The following is a 14,411-nucleotide window of genomic DNA, read 5'->3' on the forward strand; positions in this document are numbered from 1 at the left end:
TCGGAAGAAAGCCGCACTGGCAAAGCTCAGGCGATGCTGGATTTTGGCATCAATATCGGCCCTTGTGGAAAGATAATTGCCCAGGTAGGAGAAACTGCCTTGCAACAACCACAGAGCACACATGTCCTGACCCCGCTCACAGGAACATCCTCCATTCATGGCTCCTTCAGGAGCCATTGGTTAGTCAAACCGCATTCTGTGATCCCAAGTCTGTGCTTTTGATCAGGAAAACATGCTCATGACATCTCATGCCAAAGGCAACATCAAGCAAACCTGTCATATAGATGCAGCGTCGAGACTTCTTAAACCTCTTCCGCTGGCAATTTAGCAAGCAGCACAACTGTAGGAACGCCGCAAGAAGTGAAGCCTCCTAGCCGTACAGCACAGGAATATGTGGATTTTCCAGGTGGAAGGTCAATAGGGACAAACTGAACACAGGCAGTCAGAATAAATCACAGCTTTCAAAGCCTCTGTGTTGTGGTTTGCTTACAAGCGTTGACCTTAGCTGTGTTTCATACTGAGGTCTGCTAGAATTGGGACTTAATATTTGGCTTCATATGCATTAAGCATTTGCCTTGATCTGTAGACTTGTCATCTAAAATTAAGGATCTGGGAAAGTATTCAACTAGGATGGATACTATATGAAATTATAACTGGCATGGGAACAACAATAAATACCAGGCAGCACGCACATTTCCCTCACTAAGGTCAGCATTCGGTAGCAAATAAAATAATCAATTTTGCTGAATGTGGAGTCGGGTAATAATTTAGGAACTGGTACCCTAATGGGATAGTCCTTTGATTCAAACAGAAAACAGAACAAAACAAATTTTGTCCTTGATTGTATTAATTTGAAACCTTGAAAATGAAAAATTTGAGGGAGACCAAAAAAAACCAACAACTGATTAGAAACTAGATTTTGAGGGCCAACTTGGTGTGCCTTATCTCACGTAAAGGTAAGAAGAACAGGTGTTTTCATTTAGCTGGTGATATATCACAAAGCTGAAAACTAGATATCGCCCAGTCCTACTGTTTGCCTCTACATAGTTCCATCCTTATTTTAGACATCATGATATATTGGTATATCACAATGTTTAACTGGTGATATATCACAATGTTGAAAACTAGATATCGTCCAGCCCTAGCCCCCACAAGGTAGGTTAGGCTGAGAGACAGTGACTGGCCCAAGGCCACCAAATGAGTTTTGTGGCTAAGTGGGTATTTGAACTCTGGTCTCCATGTCCTAGTTTGACACTGTAACCAAAATACCAATTTGTCTCTCTATGCCAGGCACCCCCAAATTCGGCCCTCCAGATGTTTTGGGCTACAATTCCCATCATCCTTGACCACTGGTCCTGTTAGCTAGGGATGATGGGAGTTGTAGTCCCAAAACATCTGGAGGGCCGGGTTTTGGGATGCCTGCTCTATGCTATGTATCTTCTCCCTCTCAGGAGAGATGTTGGTCAACAATCCTCAACATTTCTTCCCATTAAATAAATGGTTAATTTGAGAAAATCTATTTGTTGCTCCACAGGAAAACCCAGGATAGCTTAGGAACAAATTCAGATACCAACAGAGCAGGGTGGATTTTAAAATAATACCATCTACCTTTCTTTATCATTAAGCAGTGGCTTCTTGAACCTGAAACCAGAGTGAATCCAACTGATCATGGTTACATTCTTTTTACAAATGGGTGGCTTTATGTTCTACCCATTTAAAATATTCTCAAATCCATAGCCCTGTAGCAGGTGCTACAAACTTGTCTGGCAAACGTTCCACACCCAGCTGACCCATGTATAACTCTGGGCCCTGAGATCCTGGCACAGTACTGAAGTAAAAACAAATAAATACATAAAATGAAGAGGTGTTTTCTAGAAATATTGGACAAATAGAAAATTGGCTTGTTATTTTTATTTCATATGTCTGGGCGGAATAACAACTTCAAACAATTTGTCCCCCAAGCTGAGTTTAAATTCCAGCCAGGGAAATTGGGCAATATATTCAAGCGACACAGAGCCCAACATTCAAATTTGGACTCCTGAGGTCCAAATCTAACACTTCAGCTTCCGAATATGATCCCAAAGCATACAGCAATCTGAAACAATTTTCTGTAAAGCCACAGTGTGTGCCACTGCTAGAATACTGATAATAAGCATTCTGCTTATGGGAAGGGATGCCTGACAAATCGTGTCTTCCTTTACACACCCAGAGATCACTTTCTGACACTCCTCTCAGGTTTCCCTCACCAGAAGTAGCAGCTACTAGAGAGCTCTCTGTTTGAGGAAAGCCATCACCAGAGAAGTGTCCCTGGAGCCTACAGTATTGCAATTTTCAATTTTCCAAGTCTTCCCAGTTGTAAACAATTTTTGAGTACTTGTTCAGATCCACACACTGCCTTGCCCTCTGTTGCCAGGTCTACCTTGGGTGCATCCTGTTGCCGGCTTTGTTTTATTTTAGACTGTGTGGTTTTAGGCTTTATTTGTATATCTTATGTTCTTATGGGTTTCTTATGTGTGTTTCTTATGGCGTGTGTTTACTTGTAAACCACCCAGAGAATGTTTGTCTATTGGGAGTTATATAAATACTGCAAAACAGAGAATATTGCCTTGAGAACTCTCCCCAAGTACTGGATCTTTGCAGAATACCAAGTAACCAAAAGAATCAATCGCAGCATTAGATGTCGAATATCACCCCTTCACCTGACAAAAGGTTTGATCCTTGTGTGGATAGGCAATAAGAGAAACAGCTCTGAGACCTTCACTTCCACTTAGAATTACTTCCTTTATCTCTCTTTGATCAGTAAAGGTAAAGGACCCCTGGACGGTTAAGTCCAGTCAAAGAAGACCATGGGGTTGCGGCGCTCATCTCATTTTCAGGCCGAGGGAGCTGGCGTTTGTCCACAGACAGCTTTCCGCGTCATGTGGCCAACATGACTAAACCGCTTTTGGCGCAACAGAGCACCGTGATGGAAATGCAGGGAAATGCCATTTACCTTCCTGCCACAGTGGTACCTATTTATCTACTTGCACTGGCATGCTTTCAAACTGCTAGGTTGGCAGGAGCTGGGACAGAGGAACGGGAGCTCACCCTGTCACGGGGATTTGAACCGCCAACCTTCTGATCAGCCAGTCCAAGAGGTTCAGTGGTTTAGACCAGAGCGCCACCCACATCCCAATGTTTTGTGTAACACACCACTGGTTTCCATTATGGGAAATTCCATCCCCACCCCAGTAAACCTATATTCCATCCCATATTTTACACAAAGGGCCCCCAATTCTCCCGAAAGGCTTTCTAGTGGGTTTCAAGCAGCTCAAAGGGGAGAAGATGGAAAACCTTACTTCCATGACTCCAATGGTGCAAGCCAATGAAAATTAATTCTGAGTACTTTCACACTTAGGAGTCAAACATCATTAGACTTAGGAGGAGACAAACATCATTAGACACTTAGGAGGAAACATCATTAGACACAATCCATTTGGAGACCTCAGAGATTTGTGAAAATCCCAACATAAACTATTCCATACAAATGATGTACAGACCCTGGCTGTTTCCCCACCCACCCCAATACAGCCCCGAAAGTCAAAATTAAATCTCCACCAAACAGAAATTGGACCAGACAGTCTAATCCCTTTCATAACAAACCATATTCTACAACTTATCCTAGGCAATTTCAGAAATTTCATCGTGAAATGTTTCCATGGCAATATGTAGATGCCATTAAAATACCCAAAGATGGCAAATTTCATTCCATCAGTGAGAGTGTGCAGAAAATGGTCATAATGCAAAGCATCAGAATTTAAATTGAAGATAAAAAGCTAGACTAGGCAATGCATGAGAAGGTTGTGGAAGGCAAATATATATAGTAAAAAAGTATACCCAGAAAAATGTATTGAAAACACAACGGAATGGAAGGTACAAGTATTTCCCATATTATAGGCTGACTTCTCCAATTTACTATTAGCAAGATAAGATCAATTGGATTTCTACTGACGTTTTCCTTACTGTTGTGTTACACAAGGAACTTAGATCATCGCCATTTAAAGGAAAACAGATCACTATTAAAATTGTCTGCACTTGACTGCACTCCTAGGTCCCATTTTCACACTCGCAATGGAAAAACAACTACTCAGAAAGAGAGAAGCAATTACTTTCTGAAACAGGAAAAAAGGAACTATATGAAAATTATTTATTTCTGAAGCAAGAAAAGAAAAGAAATGTATGACAATCAGCTACAGATAGATGCTGCACGTTACTTTTCTATTCCTGAGTACACTTGGCCAAAATAACACCGTCATTGATATGTGGCACACATGCAGGCAGAGAGGATGGCTGAAAAACACACACAAGCACAAAAATAGGAAGGGCACATGGAGAGAGATGCAGACACAGCTAAAAATTTGGACTGACCCTCACCAACTAACAGCTCATTTATGCTCCTGTGAACAGATAATCCTGGTCTGCTGCTTAGGCAACATCCGTCCTGTACCTTTAAAGCAGCACCACAGCCATGGCTCCCCCAAAAGAACCCTGGGAACTATAGCCTGCTAAGGGTGCTGGCAGGAGATCCGTAATTCCCCTCACAGAGTTACACATCTCAGCACGGTTCAACAACCAACCCCTCTTCCCAAGACAAGCGAAGGGTGGTTTACATATGGTCAACTGGTCAAGGTCTATAGAACTGAAAGGAACTCCTTACTTGGCAGCCATTGTAGATCAACTGATGCTCCAGTTTCTTGATTCCCAGAATCTGCTGGAACATTTCATAAAGCTGCTCTTTGCTCAGAATAAGTTCTGACACGGCACTTAAAGCCATCCTGTTGGGCATTTTGCTCAAGTCCTCCTCTCCCCTGCAAATGGCGTCGTATTTGGCTATCCAAGAACTCAGCACAGTCTCTTTGCTTAATCCATCGATTTCAGGCAAACTCCGAACCCTCTTTTCTATGTTCTTCTTAAACACATCTCTGAAGTCGTTCGCCGAGCATCCTCCACTGTGGACCATCCTGGCAACTCGATCACTCCTGAGAAATACCTTTTTTTTTTTTAGAAAAGAAAGAAAAAAGTGGAATTAGGAAAACAAGCACATAAAAGCATGAGTGTGAGAGAGAAAGAAAAGTCACCACTAACATGTCATGAAGGAAAAATATTTCTGTATTTGAAAGCTGTTGAACATTGCCTACACTCAGCAAATGTTTTTTTTTTTGTTTTGTTTCCTTGCTTCAGGATAATGGTTCCAACTACTATAGAGGCCAAAGCTTGAGTAACTGAAGCCACTGCTAAAACCTGCCATTTATATGGAAAATAAACTTGGCTATAGGGACTGTCGCAAGGAATACAGCTAGCTAAGCTCTAGTTGCATGAACTGTTCTCTTCCACATGTATATGTCCCTCCCATGAGGCATGGGGAGTACATTCAGGAGCACTAAAAGAAAATTTAGCCCAAAGGCATCTCATAAATGCAATAGACACTGTACTTCTTCTTCCCTGCTACAGCCCCCCTTGCCAAAGTGAGAAGAGTTAGGTCAAATAATACTTTGCAAAGTTTGTGCGAAGCTCCCTTTCTGCAGAATTTGCCAGATAGCTCAGCCCAGTCCACAGATCATTTAGAAATTGTGTTTATTTCAAAGGACGCTGCAGTGAGCACCTCATTCTAATGCTCCAATATACCTTGAAGAATCAGCTTTAACGTCTCGCTAAAAATTCCACCCAATTCCTAACACTTAAAACCAGCCAGATTTTCACTCCAAATATCAACACTGTAATTCAGGTGCTTAAGGGGGCTGTGTTAAAATTATTCAGTGTATCTTGTGAATACTTTAAGCAGTGCCAAAGGCTCAACATCCCTTTAATAATACAACACCTGCAACAATTTTCACCTATTCCTTTGCACTACAATTGGTTTTGCTTGTTCTCAGCAAAAGCGTCATGTCTCCAAAATCTACTTGACTAGAGTTGTGATGTCATTCCATTTGCCATGTGACCCCATATTAGCCAGATGACCAGTTAAGGAAGTAATGCTCTCATTGTCTTTTAATTTCAGAATCATGATTCCTTTCCTATAAAGTAACTATGCAACCAGCAGTTGAAGAGAAAGCAACATAACACAAAATGCAGTTAACTTGTTTTCCTTCATAGGTATTCAAAGGAGAGTGGCAGTCCCTCCCCAAACTGCCCCACTGTCCACCCTAGTATGTCCCTTATTGAAAGAAAAGGGATTAAGCCAGCTGAAGAGAGATGTATGAGGCTGGTAAGCATCTATGCGCTCCAGGCCCTGAGGTACATAAAATAAAAACATGCCAAGTTGCATAAAAAGCTTTTCCTTTTGCTCGTCCTTTGGTCACCCTGATGTCACAAGTGACTTTTTCTAACATGTCAACAATCTGCAGTTTATCACACCATCTGCCGTACGAAAAATTGTTGGCTTTCTTCCAAAAGAGGGAGAGAGCAATGCTTTTGTTTTCAAATTACTGTTTGCCTTTGACTAAACCCAGAGAGCCAAATCTAGCTGGTTATGCAGCAGTATCATGGCATTGATCCTGTTCACAATGGGATCCAATCCAATTCATAATGTGATCACCCAGGTGAGTAATCCAGGAAGAAGAAAGAAGCAGAAATAGGAAAGAAAAATACCGTGCAAAAACTGCATGGCAATTAAGAGGGCTTTGCGGGTTGTGAGGTACGGGAAGAACTTTTCCACATCAATATTGGCTGGGGAAGTTTTTCCTGCTGAGCTCCCCCAGTGCTACTTTTATCTCCCAAAACTGAACTGCAAAAATATTTTCTGCAGCCCTAGTAACAAGCCTATCTGTTCAGTGGAAGAGCAGAGTAGCACTTTAAATTAGGTGCTGTATATGAGCTTCTGTAGGTAATAATCTCCTTCATTAGCTGCAGAAATGGATAGAAGCAGAGTGGGATGTCAGCTATCAGCAGATAGAGGATATCCCATTTTCATTTACAAAGATATCTAAACCCCCCCCTCCCAAAAAAGAGTGGTATTAAGCTCAGCATGCAAAAATGGAGGATAATAAGGGCAATCTGCGTCTCTGTAATGTGCATAAAACCCAGTCTCTCTTCAAAGCCAGATTGCTACAATCAAATTCTAGTACAAGTTCTCGTTCCGCTATCATATATTCCATTCGTCCCCAGAACTGATCTTCTATAGAACAGCTACCCTGAAGTCTGAATTTGTTTCCAAGAAACTTAAAATACTTACCAATAGACTTCCTAAAGGTTTCGGGGCCTTTATATTTAATATATGCCCACTCAGCCCTTGCCTTAAGGTCAGGTGATATATAATGTCAGAGGGCACTTAATACACATTATTAGTTAAATCGTATTAGTTAACATGAATTGCACTCTTGAAGCCTCTTATTAGTGTGTTGCTGCTGTTGATTAAAGGTCAAAGTTGGCATCTCTGTCTGTTGCAAGGCTTGGTTTCTAGCTACAAAGTGAGTGAGGGTCTTTTAAAAAACAGACGGCTACGTTTCCCTCCAATTTATTTATTTAAATAATTTTTCTTCTTTAAGAACGATTTTTATGCCACCTTTCCGAGTCAAGAGCAGGCAAGGCAGCTCAGAACAGGAAAGCATTATACAATCGCTAAGTTAAAATCACTAAGGAAAAAAAATCAGTAAAATTGTCAAGATTTAAATGTTCAATAAAAATTTCAGTACTGACATAAAACACTGAATTAAGGGCATTGCTCCATGGCAAAACTTAACACCATCCAGAGAGGAACCCAGGCTATGTATTGTGTGTGACCTGCTAGCTGTTTATTAAACCAAGGACACTGGGATGAGTGATATTATTCAACTCCTAGCAGGGTAAGATTATAGGTGTCAGGCCATGATCTGAAGGGAATAACAATGGAATGAGCCACCTTGATAAATCTGAGGCTCTGGGCTCAGTCGGGGTCCCAACAGAGACTACCTGAAAACTCATAACTAGCACCTTGAGTTCCACTATGAAAGAAATCTGGGATAGAAATGTAACAAACAATATGACTGTAATGCCTTGTACAGCCTGGAGATAGGACTCTGGTCATTTTGAGTGATGTACACACACACTATTTATTCACTAAGGTCATCTACTGAAGTTCCTCCTGGTTGTGTTGCAGAGGGCAGAAGCACATCTTGCAGTAACTAGAAAAATGAAATTTTCTGTTGTGGTGCGATGATTTAGATAGAGTAGTCTAGGCTAAGAAATAAGGCATGTGTTGATGAAGACGCACCATGGAAAAAGTACTAATTACTAAGGCCCTTTGATGGTTTATTGACAATAGTTACTGGTAATTTTTTAAGTTACATTTTGTATTGACTGACAGTGCTGCTGGGTTTTATTGATGTTATTGTATTTTAAATGGGTGTTATTATAAACAACCTTGAGATGTTTCCATAATAGGAGATTCAAAAATATTTTATCAGATAACTAATAAGGAGTTAAATAGATTTGAGGGGGGTTGTGTATATATATATATATATATATTCCAATCTGCAGATTAATATAGAAAAAGATGGAACAGAATTATGGAAAAGCCAAAGAAAACAAAGAATTTATTTATGTATGCTACAACAGCAGCAAGAGTCTTGATAGCACAAGGATGGAAGAATGAGGAAACCCCGACAAAGGAATAGTAGCAAGAGAAATTGATAAACTATGCAGAATTGGCTAAACTGACATACAAACTGCAAGACAAGGACAACTGTGACTTAAAAGAAGAATGGGAACTTTTTACAAATTACTTAAAAAGACAACAAAATGAACTGGACTCCTTAGCAGGTTTTGAATAAACATACACAAATTTATTGATTGATAACATGGTAGATAGATAATATAAGGATTTATACAATTTATAATATGCAGAGAATAACGTGTGTTGAGAAATCAGAGAGAGGAACTGAGGGAAGTCTCGGGGGGAGGGAGGGAGGGTTTGAAGGGGAGGTGGGAAAAAAGGGGGAAATAATGAATATGATATGTTTTGGTATTTTGTTATGTTGAAATTGTTAATAAAAAACCTTTTTAAAAAAAGAATTATGGAAAAGCATGTGTGAAAGTGCGATAGATCAAAGACACTAGATTTGTCCATCTCTAGTTTCCATTGCTCTTTGCCACCATCCATACAAAAAGAGTTAAAAAGGAAAAAGCATCACCTTTGAAGTTTAATTGTTAATAAGTTACATACAAGAGTCCTATTTAGGGAAAGTTATTTGTGCTACTGCAGCTGTATGTTGTAAAACTCAAAGAGATTCAGTTTACAATTTTGAAAACATGTTTCGATTTTGCTTTTTTAAAAAGAAAAAAAAGGGGGGGAAACACAACCCAAAATGAATTTAATGCATACAACCTGGGAGAAACTCATGAACCTAAAGCAATTTCTATTCTTGTTGAACCAACAGACAATAAAATCTGCACAGAGGGAGAAGCAAAGCTTTTTATTTCACATATGCTTACGCTTGATTTTTAGGAATGAGACAAGCAAGCATGGAAAAAGTTGCTTGTCTCCAGAATGAGCGTTTGTTGCATTCCTTCATGAACTCACGACAGTCCTATTGCTTAGGAGAACTGATCATGGGAGAAACTTCATTTGGCCTTTGCCTACCCAATGACTCTGCTTCCGTTGCAATGCTTTCCACCATTCGGATCATGTCCCATTTACACACAGGACACGTCTGGTGATTCAGAAGCCAAGGATCAACACAGGCTTTGTGGAAAAGATGTCTGCAGTGCAAGACACGGGTTATGTCTTTCGGCTTGTACATTTCCAAACACACCGCACAACTCTCTCCACTTGACCCAACTTCCTTGTCGTCCTTCTTCAATGTGCGAAGCTCAAGATCATTCATGACCTTACCGATATCAAGTTCCTGCGGCCATCTCTGGACCGGGTTCCTTGATCTCCGCAGCCTTGCGGCAGAGTAGCAGGTGCAATATGCCACAGCGAGGGAGGCAAAAACAAAAATGGTACCCATGTAATGGGTTATCCATGGGTAATGGTGCTTTCCAACATCAATGGTTACCCTCACTTGGATGCCATTCTGAGCCAAATGCAAAAGATCTATGCCTTTCAGGTTGCTGATCATAACTGAGACAATATCTTCCGCCCCAAAGTTATGCATGGGAAAGATAGCATTGCCTGTACCTGGATAATTATAGATGATCACACCGGCAGCTCCCTTTTCTGCAGCCACCATGATTTGCTTTGCAAATGAACACCGTCCCCTCATGATGAGAGCTAGCCAACTGTCCCCATTCGCTGGCTTCTTAAAATGTGTTAAAGAGCTACAGGCGTTTTGATGCAGACCCTCCGGAGGCACCACAACCCCAGACACCTTCTTCAAAGGAGAGGCTCTCGCAAACACTCCGTTTTCCAAAATCTCCCACAAAGTCCGATTTGCTACTAGGAACGATATGTTAAGATTGGCAACCCAAAAGGCATCAGCTCCTGAGCTGTGCATACAGAGGGCGAGGAGGAGCCCAAGGTGCAGGTAACAAAGAGATGTTGCCCTTCCTCTTCCAACGGCAGTCCCAGGCATGCTCATGTTGACACCTGCAATATAGCTGCTGAATCAATAATGCAGGACCAGACAAAAGTCGCCAGCATGCCAAAGCCGAGTCGCTGCTAGCAGAGAGATATTAAAAACCTATCCCCCCAAAATTGCAGAGAAGTGACCTCAGCAGGCTGTCCAGGCTTAGATACTTGGCAAAGCTTTATGGCAGGTGGCATCAAGCAAAAATCAGGATGGCTTTTCCTCCGGTGAAGTAGCTCATTGTTACGTAATGAAATTATGACATCGTGGACAACTCTGCCAATTAGCACTGACTTAGGACGTGGTCTATATAATCTTACTGGCTCAGCATCCAAATATGCTTTTGGATGCAGGTGGCACTGTAGTTTAACTACTGAGCCTCTTGGGCTTGCCGATCAGGTCGGCGGTTTGGATGCCCACAATGGGGTGAGCTCCTGTTGCTCTGTCCCAGCTCCTGCCAACCTAGCAGTTTGAAAGCATGCCAGTGCAAGTAGATAAATAGGCACCACTGTGGTGGGAAGGTAAACAGCATTTCCGTGTGGTCTGGTTTCTGTCACGGTGTTCCATTGAGCCAGAAGCGGTATAGTCATGCTGGCCACATGACCCGGAAAACTGTCTGTGGATAAACACTGACTCCCTCAGCCTGAAAGCAAGATGAGCGCCACAACCCTATAGTCGCCTTTGGCTGAACTTAACCGTCTAGGGCTCCTTTACCTTCTACCTTATACTTTTATTATCCACTCCCCCCACCACACAGAATCCAGGTGTACAACTAAAGTATTGCATAGTGTGTAAATCAATGTTCACAACCTTCTGGGTAACTTTTACTGGAGGGTTTGGCATCTAAGGGAAGTCTGAAGGTATGTGATGCTGTATCATTATAGCTCAGCTGAGCAGATAGCAACACACACAACTGTTTTTTGCTGGTGCACTTTAGTCTATGCAATATTCCACTGTCAGGTTCAGGCTCTCTCTGTTAGAGAGCTGCAAAAAAAATGACCCCCAACTCTGTCTGTTGTTAGATTAACGTGCTAACTGGCAAGGTGTGAAAATGCCACCAGTTTTCCCTCTTAAGGTTTTGACATATGAAGGTCTTAATGGCTCAGGACTCCAATATCTTCTGGCATATCTCTCCTTATATGAACCTACTCAGACGCTTAGATCTTCATCCATGGCCTTTCCCTGAGGCTCAGAGAATAAAGGGACCCTTTCAGCCGTAGTTCTTTCCATCTGTGGAACGCTTTCCAGTGAGGTCCGCCTGGCACCTTCGCTGTCATTTGGGGGGGCACCAAATAAAATCTTAGCTCCCCTGCCCCACTGACTTTTGAAAAGTTATACTTTTGCTTTTAATGTACCGCCAAAGATTTCTGTAGGTATTGGGCTGGAGGTATTGTTCTATTTTTATGAATTCCAGCTAGACCGTGACTGGGGCTGGTTATAAGGAGAATATAACTCCCTTGCTACAATTATTCCTCTGGCTGCCAGTCTGTTTCTGGGCACAATTCAAAGTGCGGGTTATGACCTATAAAGCCCTATATAGCTTGGGTCCAAGCTATCTGAATGACTGTATTCCCTCATACAAACATGCCTGGGCTCTGAGATCTTCATGGGAGGCCCATCTCTCAGTCTCGCCACCCTCCCTGTCATGCTTGGTGGAAGAAGGCCTTCTTGGTAGCTGCTCCCAGACTTTGGAACAACACCCTTCTCAGAGAAGTTAAGATTGGCTCCCTCCCTCCTTGTTGTTCTTCCGCCAGCAGGTGAAGACTTGCTTGTTCCAATAAGCTTTGGGGGAACTGACTGTTGTTTTTTTAAAGAAAGGGCTGGTGCTGTAGGGCTTTTATTCTAATTATCTGTATTTTTAAAATAGGTATCATATATATTATTTTAATTCTATTAGTCTTCAGTTGCTTTTAATGATGGCTTTGTCCATGGTTTTAGCAGTTTCTGCTTTATCCGTGAGCTGCCTTGAGTCTGTGTCTGGAGGAAAAAGTGGGATACTACTACTACTACTACTAATAATAATAATAATAATAATTTCCTTAGAGGCCCTTCTGAGTATCTTGTTTGACGGGTCCAATAAAATCATTACTAAATAGGTGGCAAAATATCTGAATGTCTGTTAGGGCTGCAGGGATGGTTAAAAGAGCTAACCATCATAGCAGCTGGTTGTTCAGATGTTCAGATATTTTGTCACCTATTCAGTAACTGGTTTAATAGACCCCCTTGATATTTTTGTTCCTCAAAGGCTACGATGATGTATTTTTTTACATGATCTTTTTAGTGGCTGGTTGACCATAATATGTATTTGACTGACTGCTGCTACTAGGGCTATCAAATATAGTTAAAAAGAGAAATAACATTAAATGTGCTTCTCATATGGAGGTGATGCTAACCCTCCACTGGCATTGTAAGTTGAGCATATGGATAGACACTTCAGCACAACAAAAAGTGAAGAGGAGGAGCCATATGTTTTTGATTCCTCCTCTTCACTCCCTGCCAACACACTCTAGGGAAGATGAGGCAAAGGCTCATGCACTCTTGGGCTAAAGCCAGGTATCTGGGATTAACCATGGAGCTTTCCTCCCAAACACATTTTTGCCTAGCATTATTTTTCAGAAATTAAAAAGTAGACGCATATGTATCTCAACAGAGAAATGGCATTCGCCTCTTTAGTTTTGTCCTCCTTGGGAGGAATAAAGCAAAAATGCTTTCAGCAAGCAACCTGAACTAGTGTGCGATGATCGATCTCGTGCTTATGGGTTTAATTGAACAGAGTCTCTGGAGAAAATAAAATACTTTGCAAGGATATATGAAATATTTCCTGAACTAGGAGGCTTCACTCAAGACTGTTGTTCTCACACATGAGCACAGCCATCTCAGAAGCCGATTGCTGAATATATCCTTCTGTGAAAAAAAATAATTTTGGATCTGTGAGCTGCTCAACATACACTTAAGATTTTAATTAACGGTCCCAGCTACCAGTAGCCTCAAAGCCAAATCATTCCCCCCAATAAATATCAGTTCTTCAGCTGTTTAGTGAGGAGAATACTTTTATACATGCTTTCTGAAAGTTACAAGCAGTGTTGGAAGCCTCACAAGATACAAGCGATTTCGTCCCTCTCAGTTCCTTTGGATAACAGCATGGTTGCAAATAGGGCAAATGCCACGCTTTAGCAACCAGCGGTCAATGCACCTTTTGTGGAAGATGTGCCGGCAGGTTAAAATACGCACTACCTCTCTCGGCTTGTATGTCTCCAAGCACACCACACAGGTCTCTCCTGCTAGGTCCGTTTCGTTCCTTTTCAACTTGCGCAGCTCAAGCAAATCTACAGCTTTGCGGAGTTCCGCCTTTGCTGCCCTGACACTCCTCTCTTCGTGTCTTGCCCCAGTCTGCCCCGGAGTGCAGCACAACGCTGCGCAGGCAACAAATGCCAAAAGGAGGAAGAACAAACACAGGTAGATCTTGTAGAAGCACTGCATAGCTCCCACTTCGATTACCGCGGTGACCTGGATACCTTCCTTAATCAACTGCAAAATTGGGTTTCCTTTCAGGCTGCTAATCATGATGGTGGCAATATCGCAGGCGTCGTCGCAAGTCAAAATGAGAATCTCTCTGTCTGGATGCGAATGGTCATAAATAACAACACCTGTGGCACTTTCTCCTACCGGTGCCTTCCTTCTGCCTTCAGAAGCATCACCTCCTCTTGCAACGAAGGCTATCCAGGACTCAGTGTCTGGTGGTATACTGAACTTAGCTCCCATTATGTAGGCACCTTTAGCTTCTGTGGGCATCTTTAACTTCACCAACAGCCCTACCATCTTCTTTGAAGGGAAGTCCTCCTCAAAGGAAGCTGGATTTTGTGCTACTGATATGGCCCACTTCTCACT

The 14,411-nt window shown here is 41.9% G+C and overlaps 2 protein-coding genes across 19 annotated transcripts in view; both read right to left on the reverse strand.

The window, feature by feature from the left end:
* CADPS2 (calcium dependent secretion activator 2) overlaps positions 1-14,411 on the reverse strand; it is a 333,758-nt gene that overhangs the window by 216,420 nt on the left and 102,927 nt on the right. For all 18 annotated transcript variants that reach the window (XR_014555332.1, XR_014555333.1, XR_014555334.1 and 15 more), the window contains exon 3: positions 4,697-5,029. Coding sequence is in view for 14 of the 18 variants with exons in the window: in XM_083698926.1 (XP_083555052.1) it covers positions 4,697-5,029 (333 nt within the window). In the remaining 4 variants the exon portion in view is untranslated. The remainder of the gene's footprint in view (positions 1-4,696; positions 5,030-14,411) is intronic.
* Positions 9,415-10,747, reverse strand: RNF148 (ring finger protein 148). Its single transcript, XM_083701842.1, has one exon. The coding sequence runs from the start codon at positions 10,533-10,535 to the stop codon at positions 9,543-9,545; it is 993 nt and encodes a 330-aa protein (XP_083557968.1). The 5' UTR covers positions 10,536-10,747; the 3' UTR covers positions 9,415-9,542.

This window comes from Podarcis gaigeae, assembly GCF_964106915.1.
Source record: "Podarcis gaigeae genome assembly, chromosome: 10".
Taxonomy (NCBI): Eukaryota; Metazoa; Chordata; class Lepidosauria; order Squamata; family Lacertidae; genus Podarcis; species Podarcis gaigeae.